Here is a 17,254-nt window from a genome sequence, read left to right on the forward strand (position 1 = left end):
CAAGAAACTAAAGATAGGTATTGAGGTTACTCCGCAACACGTGGATCGGGGATATTGTAAGGTCACTTTGTTCAGCCTAAAGGCCCTCCAGATAGATACGGGTTGCAATTCCCACGGACAGGCCTAGAGAGCTTCAAGGTGGGGGAAAATATGATGAAGTATTTAGGAAGTAGCTTAAACAAATGTTTGTAATATGCTGTGGGGGAGGGGAAATCTTTTTAACATATATCAAAGAAACCGCTTCAAACTTTGCTGGAGATGCCTTCCTCTCCTCCCCTCAGAATGCCCTTGAATCTTCAAAATAAAAATGAAAGGGTGCTTCGATTTTACTACTGTTGCATGCTCTAACTCTCCCCTCCCAATTAAAGGCAACACACTGATAGCAAAACGTGGTCAGCGAAATAAATAAGACTGGTTTTCTCGTTCTCCACCAATAGGCTAAGAACCGGGAAGCAAACGTTTGGAACGAATGCATGTTCCCCTTTTCAAGAAGCCCTTCGTTCTTAGAAAGGGGTGCTCTGTATTTCTGTTCCTCCTTTTGCGAGAATATTGGTACCTCTGGAGCCGCCACTGAGATCTTATATCTGGGCTGAATTCAACCCGGCTTCTTCCTTAGTGCAGCCACAGGATCGCACTGGCACTTGACAAGAGAACGGCCTTGGAAGAGACAAACGCTCAAGCAGAGAGGAAGCCGTTGGAACGGGTCCTCTCCCATCTTTTTTTCACATCAGTGAAACAGCATGCTTTAGAAAAGGGGCAAGTCTAGAAAGTCCCTTCCTCTCTTCCCCCTCTCTTTGGGGGACAGAAAAGGGGCAAAACCGCTCTATTATCTGAGAAGCGTCCAGCGTCAACACCCCCAAAGCTCTGCGCCTTTGATTTCCACAAAAAAGCTCCAGCGCTCCCCTCGGCCAAGGCAGTGAAACCTTCTATGATTCGCTGATTTCGAGAGTGACCAAATAGGCTCAAAACGTGCTTCATACGTTCCCCTTTTCCCAAATCAATGAATTCTACGTTATAAACAAGAATGATAAATATATAAATAAATAACTAATAGAAAGAGGCCATTTCAGGAAACGCACCGTTTGTATGAACCTCCGACATTGCCCGTTTTCTTGAAAATTGCTCTTTTCTATACTCAGAGAGACATCTGCATTGCATATAGTATGAATATAACATCTTTTCCAGAAAATAAAACTACATCCTCATTTCAAACAATAATTTTATTTTATACCTTTTTCTATACTTCGTAGCAAATCTTTTATGTTAATCTTTTTTGCTGCATTGACTTTATAATAAACTTTCTTAAATTACATTTGTTTTTCTTTTAAAATCAAGGTTCTTTTAATATTCCTTCCCGCAGAACCTTTAGGTTGTGTGTTCACTTGTTGTTATTATTTCTGTAACGTTAACATACGCGTTTCTTCCCTTTCCCCCCTGTGATCTGTTGGATAGCCAATAATGGTGAAACACCTATAAAACAAGAGGGACGGCTCTTAAAAAAAGAGAATAAAACGGAAAAAGGCAGTGAAGACTTGAAGGATGCCTTGACGGTTAAACTCAACTCTCCACAAACTTAGCAGCATTCCAGGGGCGTTTCTTTGAGCTAAACCATATTTTGGTTTTTCCACTTTTTGCCCCTCTTTTTAATTCTTTCTTCCTCCTCCCTCCCCCGCCACCCATTGAGGAGGGAGTCTTGGTTCTTTGAAGTGAAATGATGGGGGGTGGAATATTGAAAACAAACAAATCAGTAAAACGACAAGAGTTTCCGAGGCGAGACGATCGAACGTCGGTGAGTTCATTCCCCTAGAAAGCCGCTCAACCCACGTGCTCCGGGCCAGGTGGCTCCATTTCCGGTCGCGCTTCTCCCTTTCGGCTCCCTCGCTCAATTGATCCTTCCTGGAGAGGCTTGCCCCCCGGGCGGGGGAGAAATCAGCTCCTCTTTCGTTGCCGTGAGTAGTGTTATTAATAGTATTATTTTATTACTATTATTACTATTATTTTTATTACCTATTAACGCTTTATTAGTAATCGATGGTGGCTGGAAGCCGTTCCTGAGATTCTTGATGCACCCACGCACGCACGCACATACGCACACACGAAAAAGAGGGCTTGAGTTGACCTTAATCTGAAGAGAGGACTAAAGCCGAGGTCCGAGTTTGGCTGTTGTTTGCTCACCATAGGGGACCATTTGGCAAATCATCAGAACGCAAAAGAAACGAGGGGATACGAGAGAGAGAGAGAGAGAGAGAGAGAGAGAGAGAGAGAAAGAGAGAGAGAGAGAGAAGGCGGGCGGGCGGGCGGGCGGGCGGGCGAGAGACCGGGCCGGTCGCTTCCGTTTCTCTCTTTTCCCCCCAGTCCTTCCCCAGGATGGATGTTGGGATCACCAGCATCACGGAGACTTCACAACAGGCGTTTCCCCCGTTCTTTGGGGGGAAGGCTGCCCCCCTCCACTCCAAGCCAGGGGCCCAGACGTTTCCTCTGTAAATCCAGTTCCTGGAGAAAGAGAGAAACGGCGGCGGAGGGAAGGGTGGGCCGGGGGAGGTGGGGAATTCCGTGTCGTGTGGACGGCGTGCTGTTGACGTGAAGGGCCTTCTACATGGAGATGCAAGTCGCCAGCGCGGCGGAAAGAGCCACCAACAGCACCGGGGAGGCAGAGGCTACGAGGGACGAGGCTGCTCGGTTGGTTTTGCCGCAGAGGACAAACAGGTTGCCTTCGTAGTCGAGCTTTTTGGATTTCTCTCTCAGTTTTTCCCAGACGTCTGTCAGCCCTTCCTGGCAATCCGTAAGGGCTGTGAGGGTGCAGGAGTGGAAGTCATCCCAGTACCTGAATGGGGAGGAAAAGATACAGGAGAGGTGTTGGTGGGGGATGCTGGCAACCCTCCTCCCATCCCCTTCCCTGGAGACTCCCCCGCAGCAGAGAAAGGAAGCTTTGCGGGTGGGGGGGGCGCAACCCAAGAGGGCAGGGCGGGGACTGGCTTCCGGCAGGTCAGCGTCAGAGGGGCTGTTGCCCAGGATGTTCGATTTGATTTCCTCACCCTCAATACAAGGCCCATTCCCTGACTCCCACTCCGGGGGTTAACCAATTCTCCAGACCGAAGACTCATCTGATTGTTTTCCTGAAATTTGGCCAGCACTGGGACTTACCCTTTCCTAACCTGGAGTCTCCGGGTCTATGGAAAGATACCTCTTGTCATTCTGTACATCAGCCACACTGCTTGGGGAGGATGCGGGTTGCAACCAGGACATCTGCAGGGCCCCAGCTTGGACCATAGTGTCCCCTCCCCCACACTGAATAATTACCAAGATACATCAAATAATTGCTTATAAAAATCACAGACTGCAAGGATTAAAAAAATTCTTCCTATACTGGCATACATGAAGGATATCCATTCCAAGATATCTGCTGGATTTTCCAGTTTTAGTCCATTATCTATACCCCTACCCCAAACTATTAGCATATACTTAATTGGATGGCAGTCCTATAGGGATGCACAAAAGTGTATCTTGCTGGCTGAATTCACTTATTGACTAAACCATGGTTTGTTATAATTATTAAATAAACTATAATGGTTGAATTCATACAACTTGCTAAGCCAAATAATGTGCAAAGCCAGCATGTTGGCTTACATGATACGTGCATACAGTAATAGAAAATAACTTGGCACATGGCCCAACATGTTTTTTTTTCCCTCACTGCTAAAATAAAATGGAAAGTGCTTAGAAATGTGCAGCTTATGGTGCAGTAATATTCTTCCTCTGAGCCGTAATGCAAAATTTGAGTGGAGTGGGGAAGAGTTGTGATAACTCAGCTGTAAGAGAAATGCCCTCTGCATGTGTTCAACGACACCTTTCATATGCTTTAATGTTCTGAGTTAATAGAACTAGTGACAGGCATCCTTATGAACAGGGAGAGAGATGCAGAGGGCAGGTTCAAATCCCCATTCAAACATGAAACTCACTTCCTTATTATAGACATTAACTTTCACATTAAATTGCTTCGAAGTGTTTTATCTGATCAATTTCCCTGATACATCAAACCACAAATGATTGAGCCACATTTTATGGTGGGTGTTGTACAAATCCCACCTGTATCTATGTGGTAATTTAGGGATCGTTCTGTTGGGCAAACCAAGAAAATTGTGCCTACTGATTAAACCATGATTAAGGAAATCATGGGAAAATGTCTGTAAATCCAGCCATCGTGAAGCAAGAACAGGATTTAGGAACCATCTAACTTTCCTTAGAGGAAAGAGTGTAAATAACTGGAGATATAAATAAGTTATTGTTTCCTTATTGCTTTACAGATTTCGATGCTATCACTTGATCCCAAACTCTGGCTCAAAAACCTAATTAGCTTTTCACATATTTTAGGCTTAGATGGTTCAATTTATAATCTGATGTAGGATCATGAATTTAATATATTTAATATATATTTAATATATTTATTTTCCTAATGCTGTTTTATTGTATCTTTCTATTGGTTTTACCCTTTTGTTTAATAGCTTTTTAATCTGTCCAGAAAATGACATTATCAAGTAGATTAGAAATATAATAAAATTATAAATAAATGCAGCCAGTTCCAAGGAGAATCTATGAACTTTAAAGTATATGTTTAAAGAGGAAGGGCAGTTAATTGGACCTTGGGCTATAATTAAGGCATGAGGGTGGAATTGCTTAATTAAAGGGTAGGATCTTGAACAAGAAAATAAATGTATCTGTAGTACATTAATGATGTAGATTGCACCTCAAACAATTCCTTGTAAAAGAACTGGGGAAAGTGAAAGGAGTGCAGCAGGTGGAAGAAAAGTATAGGAGGACTCTGGGCGGTTTACAACAATCGATTAAAACCATCACAGTAAATACAAAAAGTAAAATACAGTAAAAAATAATATAAATAGAAGTAAAAAATAAAAAATAACAAGGAGTTTCTTCTAAAGTGAAAAACAGTGCCATCATAAAGTATTTCACACAAACAAAATTATAAGGGGATATTTAAAACAAAGTTAAATGAGGTGGAATGACACTGAATCAAGTAAAGCTACTTGGATGACACATCCACAATAAGATACAGTACTGTTGAAAGTAATTACAGACAATCCTAAACTTTCAGTTCAGTTGTCTAGCTGCTCCTGGTTGCATGGCTCCATGGAAAATGGTCAGTCCATTTTATAAAAACAATCAGGAGTAGAGACAGTATTTGGAAGGATTCTGATATTTAATATATAATCTCACTGTATATTTTCTATATTGTAAAGTTCACTTAGACATATTGATGAGAATCTAAGCAGGGCTAGATAAATCTATGTATCTTGGTCACCAAAGCCAGTGATGAGACATGATTGGCTTTATCATCTAATTGTTCACTCCAGCTGTTTCTTTTTTTTAATAGTAATTTTATTAAAAATTACAATTAAAAAGATAAAAATTAATACAAACTAAAAAATAGAAATAAAAAATAGTGCAGAAAAGAAAAAATAGAAAAACAGAAAAGAAAGAAAAAATAAGAATAAAGAAAAATATATAAAAAATGACTTCCCCCTTCATCACAAGTATAAACAATTTTAGTAACTTATCACCTTCTCTTAAAATACAACAATCTCTTCTTCCCATATCCCATCTCTTATCTATAAACAAATCCTTAAAGCCTCGTCATTCAGTCCTGACCAGCAAAAGTCCATTAAGAATTACCAGAGATAACAACATATCCATTTTAACCTTGAGCAAATAAACCAACTTTATATTCCTTCCTTTTACTTTTAACAATCTTGATCTTTAGTCCCTTCAAATAATGTTCTAGAACTTGGTTTCTTTTCATTTTTTCTTTGTCCCTTCTGACAACTTTCTTCAAAGCTTTAACCAGCCTCTTTTGTAAATCCAATATAGGAAAATTGTCCAGGTCACCCTCTTGGTTTGTTATTTGTATATCCCTTTTAATTATTAAGACATCAGCCAGTTTCATTTGTATGTCCAGTGTAGCATCTTTTTCCATATAGTTCTGATAGCCTGTTATTTTTAAATGCACTTTCAGATCAGTCTCAGTCTTGCCTGGTAAAACTTGTTCCCTTTCTGTAACATCTTTTAAACACTGTCTGTCTATAGAAGCAGACACTCTTAACTTCTGGGTCCATTGTTCAAAAATATCCTTCAGTATGTCCAATGTTAAAATATTTTGCTCCATTCTGTATTAGTAAGTCAAATGTAAGTGTTCTTCTCCTTTAATTGTAATCTTTAGTTCCTTCTGGTTCCTACTTGTGTTCAGCCTTCAAAATCTTATCCTATCATGCTTTTTTTTAAAGAGAATTCAAAACAAAAGCATTTTCCCATGGTAAAGATACTTATGTTGTTTATTTGTTTAGTCGCTTCCGACTCTTCATGACTTCATGGACCAGCCCACGCCAGAGCTTCCTGTCGGTCGTCAACACGCCCAGCTCCCCCAGGGACAAGTCCGTCAACTCCAAAATTGTATTTTAAATCCATTTGTGGACCCTTAGTCCATTTGTAACTCTCCAAAATCAAAGTTCTAATCACCTTTTTACTGTTTATTCCACAGCAATTTTTTTAAGTCCTTAAACTTGTATTTAAAGTTCTTTCACTAAGGATTGAAGGAAACTCACCTGGGGCTGTAAAACTTGTTGATCCAAAGGTTCCTAATAGCTGAAAAGCAGTTGACAAGCAATTTTTGAAAGTGATTAGAAAAGGAAATATGCGAACTCAGTGTCCTTTTGAAGGTGCTGACCACGGTTTAGGCAAAAAGATGGCTATTCCCTCATCTCCCAGAGCTCTAAATCCACTGGAGACCACTGTCTTGCAGTCTCTCTCTTTGTGAGCAGCAACTCTGTGAAGCACTTGTGGCTGATCTCAAGTCCTCTCCTTGTCTGGAGAGAAATTACAAAAAACCAATATACTTGCCAGCTCTTCATTCTGCCATGGTGGGTCTGTTGGCTCTGCTCATTTTGCTATTTCATCCCTGGAATTCCCACTCCAGCTGTTTCGATGCATGTATAGTTGTGCTATCTATTCTGCCTCTCCTAGCCCATCCTAGTTATTTCTTCACTCAGCTGTGGTAGTTTCTTCCCTTTTGATGGAACGTGCCATTTGAACAGTGAGCCTAAGTACATTTACTTGGAAGCCAGTGTTAAGCCAGAGAGATTTACTTCCAAGCCTGGGACTTTAGGATCAAGCAGCTGCCAAATGAAACAGCTGCAGGGACTGGGAGCTGTACTCTTCCGCCTGTAATTTGGTGTGGAGTATCTTTGGCTGATTATAGTTGGCCTGCTGCTGAAAACGATCACTTTAGGCCTTCATTTTAGTTCCCTTGATGATGCATGGTTATGAGGATTTAATCAGGCTGTTGCATTTCTTTTAGGACTATTAAATTTTACATTTCATTGGATGCTGGTGTGAAAGATGTCATCTGTTTTAACTGATCAATGTCTCTTGTGTACAAAAGCAAAATGTCGACTTTGCAAGGCATGTGAATGGCAGGTCATCTTATGTGCGAATTAGTTCATGAGTTTGAGTTTTCTTTGCGTTCACCATGAGTTGGTCCTGGAACATGCTTTCAGCTCTAAAAGTGATTTCTGGGAAGATAAGTCTGAGCTACAGTTATTTTGGTGTCTGAGCACCTCCCCATTTTGTACAGAGAATCCAAATCAACTGGCAGCTAAGACTTCAACACTGGAAAAACCTGGAGGTTCTCACTGTCTTGCCTTGTATGACTTTCCCTTCCCTCATTTCCCATACCCACTACCTAAAGTGAACACCTCACACTATCTAATGAAAGGACCAGCTCCTATGATGTTAGCAATACTACAATTGTTTGTGCAGAGTGCTTTCCTGATCTTTAAACATTTCAGGTGGTCTGAGGTCTTGAGAGCTCTTTGGTGCATCCTTCTGAATAATGGAAGCTCTTACCTTTGACTGCTATTCAATTTTGTAACTCCCAGAGTAACCATCACCATTTCCAGAGTGCAAAGCAATTTCAAGAATTCAGTAATAACAGTGACAGCAACACAATATTAATAGTAAAGAATGCATACTGCCCAGTATATAATTGTGTCTGTAATGGCTGTTTTGTTCTCTTCCCCCTCCCAAATAATAATAGTTAAATCACAGGTACACATTATGTTAATAATAATACTAATTAGCACGCGCACACACCCAGCAACTCGCCCCTAGTCACGATAGGCACGTCGTCTTGATTGCTCCTGACTCCTGGTGGCCTCTAGTAGACTCGTGGCGGGGCTGCAGCACCTTGTAATTTATGAGCCCTCCGAACTGTTGGTGGAGTCCAGCGCCGGTTGCGTTTGTAATAAATAATGAGGCCTAGACGGCGAGAAGGCTGAAAGGGCGCCTCTCCTGTTGTATTTCTGCCGTAATTGCGTCTCCCGAAGGCAAACTAAATCTTCCTTGAGCTTCTTTCGACGCGCGCACAAGGGCGCGCGCGAGAGAGATCAGAGGAGGAGAAGGGGGAGGGGCGCGCGCGGGAGGGGGCGGCCTGGCGGAATGCGCCCGGTCCTGATTGCGGAATGTAGGGCAAGTCTTCCGTTCTGCCTCCCCCGCCCCGCCCCGCCCCGCCCCGCCCCTGAGCCTGCCTACTATCGCTTGCGGCTCTCCGGTTGTTATTTCAGCAGGATCCCAGGCAGACATTTCCCCTCTAGGGAATGCAACGGAGCTTTCCAACCTAGCGGGGAGGGGTAAATCGTCCTTATTTCGACGCCCTGTAGCAAACGTGTCTTCTTCTTGCGTATTATTAGTAGGCGGTTGCTGGCCTCTATTAAGGCTTCCTTCCTCTCATTTTCTTCCTTCCCCCTCCCTTTTTCTCACCCTTTCTCAACATCAATGCCATGTTGCTGCCCAGTCCCAATGTTCATTTTGTGTCTATCAGAAACGATTTGGTACAAACGCCAGACATTAAAACGGAACTTTTAGGCAAGAAAAACGGAAGCGGGATGCATTTCCGCATTTCTTTTTTTTCAGGGGCTGGGGAAGAAGAATGTCAACCATTTCGATGTCACCTTCCGCAGCAAGATATTACTGTTTTAATGTAACCCGCTTCTAAATACTGAGATAGTAATAGGTTTGGCTTCCAACTAAACGGATTTAACATGGAAGCGTATGGCAGATTTTGAGCAGTCCGATTCCCCAGCCCAGGTTGCTTTTAGCCAAACGGTTTTCCCTTTCCCTCTTCAGATACAACTCACTAGAATCCGAATGCAATTTGGTCAACGCCCAGTTTTTCCAGTATCTTTAGCTAGAAAATTGCTCCAGTGCACCCAACTTAATTTATTTCTAAGCAAGTCAATTTTCATTACCAATGTGAAGCTCACAAACCACAGAGACTTGTTCTAGACAACATGCATGTAGGCAGATATGCTCACAGATAAGGCCCAATGAATCCAGTCAGTTGCATTTAATTCCCATTAAATCTCTTTTAAGATTGAAGCCGGTGCTGGAAGCAAATTCCATTCGATTATTTGCAGTATGCTCCAAGGTCGGAACAATCTGTCTCAGAAATAAGTCCCGTTGAAATTGGATGGGCTTACTTCCAAATAAACATGAGGAAGATCTGGCAGCATATTGAGTTTCCATTTAAATATTGGATTGGGTTAATATATTTACACAGAATTGAATTCGATTGTTTCAAGCTAGCCTGTTCCAAATTTAGAACTGCAGCCTTTGAAATCTGCAAATCACAAGCGACAATTCTGCTCATCACTCTCTGTCAGTTTCTGAATTTAGATGGGCCATGAAAGGTGGTCTCTTCCATTTCCTTAAGGAAACTACCAACCATCTTAGCAGCTTCATCAGAGATAAAAGAGCTAGAAAATGGCTTGTGGTTTTCAGTATTACACCATAACACACCACCATAAGACAAAATAATTTATGGCTGCATTTTTAAATGGCTAGTCCATATGATGCCTTGAAAGAAGTGTGGGATGAAGGAGAGATCTGGGTTTGAATCCACATTCTGCATTATGGTAACTCTTTAAGATGAGAAGAAAAACGTCAGTGTAACTATTCTGGTTAATATTATAAATCAAATTAGAGTACACTGCCCAGAAAACTGCACTTATTGGATGGTCCAGAAATAGACTAAAACATGTTATTATTACATTGCTATGTTACTTAACATTAGGATGTTTGGTTGGCATTTAAGAAGCACGTTAAAGCATTATTGATTCTTTTCACTAATTCTGGGTAGATATTCTTTCCTACTGCATTCCAAAAGCTATTTGGAAAAGGAGTAAACCCCAGATAGATAGCATTGGAGAACTAGGCAGAAAAGCCTACAGAGAAAATGGAGTCAGTCAACCCAGAGGCTGCTATGTGTTTTGTGTCAGGCATTTGGTGGAAGTAAGCACCTGATCATCAATAGTATACAGCTGGTTATGTTTTTGTTTTGTTTTGTTTATGTTAAGAAAAAATGGAGTAGAGGAAAGAAGAAAAGAATCATCTGAGCAGAAGAAGTCCCTGATCATTATGGGGCCAGTTAATTGTAATTTAAATCTGTTAAAATACCTTTAATTTCTACTGTATTTAATAGGATGTGGACTGCCCACAAAGTCGTATCTATCTGAAGCAAATTCCCCTGAAATCTGCCAGATTTTATTTCCATTAATCTGTGCTTAGCATGGATGGGGGATTCAAAACAATGGCAAGGAGGCATCAAGATTACATCAAACATTTTTGCCTGCTTAGTATGATTATTTTTGGATGGGCAGTCAAGTCTTCTGAGGGTTAAGCTTGTAAGGTATAGGCAAACTGATATGAAGGAACTACTTTTGCAAGCTAATTGCTTTCCTTTTGCTTAGATTTAACTGCAGCAGCAAATGACTAACCAAGAAAAATGTAGTTTTTAAACCTTTTACAAAGTGATTGTAATTTTACAATGATCATTTTGGAGCAACCATATAGATACTATAATACACACACACACACAATCAGAAACAACCGTAAGAGCAAAACAGAACCTACCGGCAGATTGTTTCGAGATTTTTCTTGTCATCCAGGTCTTGCGGATAGCTGGCAATGTTTTGGCCCATCTTGACCACACAATCCGAGAAGCCCTTAAAGACTGCATCGCACTTGCTCGCCTCTTTGACTGCCTGGACCAGGTATGCTAGGGAACAGATCAGCACCACATCAGCTGGACAGCTCCCAACAAGACAACAGCATGCGATACCCCCCCATCCCCAGTTTGATTCCAGAAAACGCTGCGAGCAAGCTGCACCTTCCTTTCACCTTCACACAGCTGCACCAACGCTACAATAGGAGCAGGATCTGCTCTCCTAGTAGCTATCTTCACCCCACAACCACCACCACTCTTTCAAGAACATGTAAATGGATAAGCTGCATTTGAAATGATACCCAGTAGGTCTAAAACATAGATAGATCAAACTCTGTATTTGGCTCTTCTTTAAGTGACCCACAAATGCTTGAAAACAATGTAAAACTATAATTGCAACAACAACAACAGCAACAATAGTTCTTTTGGGTTATTTAACTGTTAGTTATCCTCATAGAATCTGTTTTGAATTATTTTGAAAAGAGGTATTTAAAACATTTTTTGCTTCCATTTTCTCAATGATATTACATTAAAATATAGCAAATTGCAACTTCTGAAATGCTATATTGATTTCTGAACAGAGATCAATGTTCGTAATATACTTGAAAGCCAACCACATTGTTGATATTGCTAAAACTGACTCTTAAGTAGATTTCAGCAATCTACAGAGCAGAGGGAAAATTCCTAAGATAATTTCAAAACCAGGAAGTGTATATACATTTGTCCATAGAGGATGATGAAAATATCTAGAAGCCGTCAAATGTAGACAGATGTTGAAGTCTTGCCTTTTACTATTTCTTTCTGCAAGCAAGATTCCTCCTGCCTGCCCCTGCTGCTCTTCCCCCCCCCCCGTGTTGCTCCATGAGTATTTTGGTAGTTAGAAACATGTATCCCCCTTCCACCCAGTTTACAAATGTGATGTTGTGCATGTAATACAAAATGCTGTCATGTCAGTGATACTTATATATGGACCTTATGTGTAAAGGAACATAAAGAATGACTGAGAAATTGGATGCATGCTTGGTCCTTGTTTTCTGATCCCTCCTCCTCCATCACTCCCCCCCCCCCCCCATTCTCCCACTCAAGCAGAGACAAGAACACCCTCTGGGCTCTCCCTCTCATTTAATCTCTACACCACTCGCCTCTGCTGAGTTTCTCTACCAACCCAACCTTGTCTGTTCTGCTGTCTCTATCCACCACACACATCATTGATGCTGATTCCCCACTATTCATCTTCTGCCTCTCAGAATGAGCCCTTCAGTCTCACTGCAAGATCTGCAGCGAAGGTGGAACAAGGATGTCCTTGTTGGAGAAGGTGATTATGTGACCTCCTTTTGGGTGCAACCCCTGTCAAAATCAAGGGAGAAAGCGCTCATTCACTAGCACGGTTTTCTTAGCATGCAAGGTCCCTCCCCCAAAGATTAGGGCAGTACTTCCCATCCGATATTCTTCAGATCTGTTTGACTACACCCCTCATGCTCAGCCGGAATGGTAGGAGTCCTGTGTATCTGGAGGGCACTAGATTGGAAATAGCATATTATCCTCAGCCCATGGAAATTGATGGCAGAAACTTACTTGATCCCAATGGATCTGAAATGCACTGGTGATAAATTATATCTCTCCGGGTGTGTATGTGTGAGTGAGAGGTAGTTTGGTAATTTTTTGCCGGCATGTTGGTACCTTGATTAAATTGCTGAAACACAGACGTACTCACACATATCAATCTCACCTAGCCGCAGCTACGATTTATCTGGTTTTGCTAGAGCAGGTGGATGGATACAGAGCAGCATACGGGGAATTTATCCCTATCAATCCTGCAGCAAATGAAAGGGAATTAGCGACTTCTTGGTGTAAGTGATCACTGGCTTGATTCTGAGAAAACCATTAGCTCTTCACATCTATATGCTTTGGCCTTCTACAGCAATATGAAAGCCCCTTCCCGCCAGGAAGCAGGCAAAGGGAATTTGCAATTGGGAGAGGGGATTTTTCCACCTTAGAGATTTTCGAACGAATCTTTTGGGAATGTGGTGTGCGTGTGTGTGCTGCGTGCGTGCGTGCGTGTATTTAAAATGGATAAGTAAAATATAGCCTCATTATACCAGAGCTCAGAGCTGGTGGAACTTCTCTCATCCCCACCGGATTATATAATTAACCCGATTTAGTAACCACCTCCCTCTTCTTTTTTTTTAACTCACTCCCCCACATCTCAAAACACGGCGAGACTGCAGACATTGGCTGCCATACCGAGTCTAATAACCAGTACGCGAGAGACCAGTTCAAGAGTAAACCGTGATTCCTTCCTTCCTTCCTTCCTTCCTTCCTTCCTTCCTTCCTTCCTTCCTTCCTTCCTTCCTTCCTTCCTTCCTTCCTTCCTTCCTTCCTTCCTTCCCTCTCTCCCCACTTCGTGCCTTTACATTGCCGTTCCTCGGCTGGGGCCTGGGCAGAAGGCTCCTTCTCAAAGCCTCTGGATCGTGTCTTCTCCCCAGCTGCCTACCTAAAGACTCTGATGCAAAGAGCGGCAATGGACATCAGAGGAGGGGAGCTAAGTACGCGAACCTCTCTGTTCCCACCTGTACAGCTGGCTTGGTCGACGTTGCCATCGCCTGGACAGAAAGGGGCTACATCCCTGGAGGCTCCAAACTCAGTCGCGCCTGAAAGGGACGCCTTTTTTGCAGAACCCCACCAGGGACTTTGCTAGCAGCTGTCGGAAAGGGCTTTTTTTGCGTCTCTTGATTGTCATGCAGCCCACTTGCACGGTAAAAGGGGAAACCAACCAACACAGCTTCGGTCACAGTGGCAAACTCGCGCGCGCCCCGACGCGGGATTTGATCCTCCCCTTTTGTGAATGTTTAGGGAGATGCTAAACCCCTATAGCTGCGGGAAGCAAGGTGGATGTATGTAGGTATCTAGCCTTCATATTGCTCCGCTGCGTGTCTTCACATCCGCAGTCCCTCTTCTCCTTCCTCCCTTCGCTTTCAGCAACCTTGTTTGCTCGGAGAGGTCGGTCATTCGGGACCCATTCCAAGCATCCTGGTGCAAGGAAGTCCAGGCCAAAGGCAAAAGCCACTCTGTTTTTGTTTTCGAAAGCAACTCCACGGACAATAGCCTAGAATGAGGCTAGAATAAACCGATCCAGGTGAGTAAAAACAAATGCGCCGCAGGGAAAGTTTATTATTCAATACTTCCATAACAGTTGGAAGTAGAATAAAACAAAACGAAAATATAGTAAGGAATCTTAGCGCAGGCGCACGCACCAATCAAGTCACCCCAATGCCTATTTCCCTCACATTATGTGCGTCTCCAGTTTGAGCCTTCCCCGTGCCTACTCCGGGAGGACAACTTGCATGCAAATGATAGAGGAACAAATGAATCCCTTCCTTTCGAGGATGTCTCATCACACTACCGCATCTCTCCCAAATATAACCTTAGCTTGAACGCCAAAAGGGAAACAGCAACGCCCATTTCTCAGGATAGAAACGCACCTATTTCTTCTACAGAAGTGAAATTCCAACAGTTAAAACACAACCGGACGAAGCGGGGGGGGGGGGGGGGGGGGGAGGTGGCGATTCTAAAGCTTTATCAAATTAATAACAATCACCCAACATGATCTGGGATGGAACTGCAAATACATTCCGCTCTTTGCCCGGTTCCCTTTTACACAGGAAAAAGCAAACCGTTTCCTGGTCATTATTTTCATTATTCTTTTCGAAAACAGGAAGTGTCTACAAGGCTCGCATCTCTCCCTTCTCCTCCCCTCCTGTGCTTCCAAAACGCTGCAGAGATCGTCGGTATAGAGAAGAGCTGCTGAGAGAAATAAACCCGAGATCTGAAGATTTGGGACAGGAAACCTCCTGGGAGCAGGTGGGGGGAAACATATTCTAAAGGGATGTGTGTGTGTGTGTGTATGTGTGCCTTGCAGTCTTTTAAACCGAGCACCCTTGACAAAACCTGGAAGGGCAGGCTTTTCTGTTAAGCTGCCAACCGCATCGGCATTTGCCGACCCCCCCCCCCCCCAGCACAACGCGCATCTCCCCTAAGCAAGGCTCAGTGCAGATACGAAAGTGGTCCTAACTTCCAAGCGCTTCTTGCCCAGCCACAACTGCACAGCCTCCCAGCCGAAAAGAAGCTCTCAGCACAGAGAACGAAAGCAATATTCCAAGCCCCCGTCCGCCAGAGTCCGCGCTCGTTTTGGCAAAACAGAGAGAGAGAGAGAGAAGAAAACCAACTCCCCAACAGAACTCCCCCCAAATGTCAGTGTTTGAGCGAGACTTTTCGCGACAGCGGCGGGGAATGTCTGAAGCATCCCAGCCTGAGATAGATTTCATTCTCTTTTGTTTTTTTCCTTTCGATCTTCCTTCCCCTCCACGTTTTTAACACAGCACAAAATGCATCTCAAATATTCTTTGACAGAACGCCACACTTGAGACAGAAACTTTGCACTGGCATAATTTTTGCTCCTTTTGTTCACAAAGCGACATCCCTAATAATCGAGCTGTATTATTTGCCAGCTCGCGCTCTCTCTCTCTCTCTCTCTCTCTCTCTCCCTCTCTCTTTCATCTCTCAGGCATGGAAAATAATTTAGCTTCGGACAAATAGGATGTTGCGATGCGCTCTGCCGTGATACAATCTTTTATGTGATATATGCATATATATATATAGAGAGAGAGAGAGAGAGAGGCGCGAAGGGGGGGGGGGCAAGATAAAGCAATCCAGCTAAGAAATATGTCCTTGGGGGGGACATATACACACACCTTTGACACCTCGAATAAACAGGCAAATGTAGGTAAAAAGCAGCCGAAAAAATGCTCTCAGCACATTATATCGCTTAACTGTATAACAAGACCTCTCACATGGCAGAGCCTTGTTAATTTAGATATTACGGGTTAGTGTGGGGCATTTGCTTGGCATGAGAAGAAGAAGAGGAAGAAGAAAAAGAAGAGGAAGAGGAAGAGGAAGAGGAAGAAGAGGTGGTGGTGGAGGAGGAAGAGGAAGAAGAAGAAGAAGAGGAAGACACTCAGAAAAACACCAACTATGTTCACAATGAAAGTACGAATCCACTTACCTAGCTGCACAGCAAGGACCAGAGAAATATATCTGCCGTTCAACTTAAGTCCCATCCTATATTTAGTACAACCATTTGCGATTGCAGATCTTCTTTCTTTCTTTCTTTCTTTCTTTCTTTCTTTCTTTCTTTCTTTCTTTCTTTCTTTCTTTCTTTCTTTCTTTCCTTAAAGTGGGACTTGGGGAAATGAGGGGGGCTTCTGTACGCCAGGCATTGCCAACAAGTTCCGAGCAGCCCTGAGACTTTTTTTGCACACACCAAACTGGAGGGAAGGCTGGAGAGGAAGCAAGAGAGAGAGAGAGAAAGGGGGGCAGAAACAGAAAGAGGGAGAGAGAGAGGGAAGGAAGAGCAGGGAATGGTTCACTCCATTAGGAGTGGGCGGAGGAAGTATAGCCTCACGCCCACAGCCAGCCCTGACGTGGGGGATGACACTGAGTGATTTCTTTCTTTTTTTTAATGTGCACCTTTGGAAGAGAGAAACGCCATTTATAGGCATCGCGCGCTGGATTTAGCCTGCTCTTTCTCCTTCACCATTCCTCGGAGGAAGAGCCATTCTCCCCGCTGCCCCCCCTTTCCTAGCCGCCAGGCTGAATGACCTCTCTGAGCGGGCCGCGGCGCGTCAAGGAGCAGCAGCCAACTGCTTGCCCCGTTGGCCAAGCGCTGGCCAGCCCGCCTGCCATCTTGCCCAACGCGGCGCCACCTTCTTGCCCAAGAGGCAGGCAAGACTACAGCCAGACCTGCAGGGGACGCGCCTTCTCGCTCAGCGCGGCGTCCACCCTCCGTCCGCCCCCCGCCGGCTTGCCCAGCAGGAGCAGGTAGAACTACCAGCACAGCGGCTGCAATCTGAGCTTCAGCGTCCTGCTCCCAAGATGCAAACAAGTTCTTTTGTCTGAATTATGTCTTAGGACTTGTGCCGAATAATTAATAATTAATAATAATAATATCATATATCGAATGCTTAGGCTGATGTATATGAACACAGTGCTGTCGGTAACATATGCTCTCTTGCTCATTCCGAAAGGCTGCGTGTGCCGTCGCCGCCGCCCCGTTATATAACGCAGCGCATCCACCAGCGGCTAGTGCGGACGCAAATTGCGGTATACCTCCGTGCCAGAATGCGGTTT

General features: G+C 43.5%; 2 protein-coding genes across 2 annotated transcripts in view; one reads left to right on the plus strand and one right to left on the minus strand.

The window, feature by feature from the left end:
• The window catches only part of PPP1R3G (protein phosphatase 1 regulatory subunit 3G), a 1,059,979-nt gene that overhangs the window by 467,993 nt on the left and 574,732 nt on the right, over nt 1-17,254 (plus strand). The gene's annotated exons all lie outside the window — the stretch shown is intronic.
• Nucleotides 2,338-16,448, minus strand: NRN1 (neuritin 1). Its single transcript, XM_063300210.1, has 3 exons — nt 16,131-16,448; nt 10,978-11,122; nt 2,338-2,824 (listed from the first exon to the last, which is right to left on the minus strand). The coding sequence occupies exons 1-3, from the start codon at nt 16,183-16,185 to the stop codon at nt 2,593-2,595; spliced, it is 432 nt and encodes a 143-aa protein (XP_063156280.1). The 5' UTR covers nt 16,186-16,448; the 3' UTR covers nt 2,338-2,592.

This window comes from Candoia aspera, chromosome 3, assembly GCF_035149785.1.
Source record: "Candoia aspera isolate rCanAsp1 chromosome 3, rCanAsp1.hap2, whole genome shotgun sequence".
Taxonomy (NCBI): Eukaryota; Metazoa; Chordata; class Lepidosauria; order Squamata; family Boidae; genus Candoia; species Candoia aspera.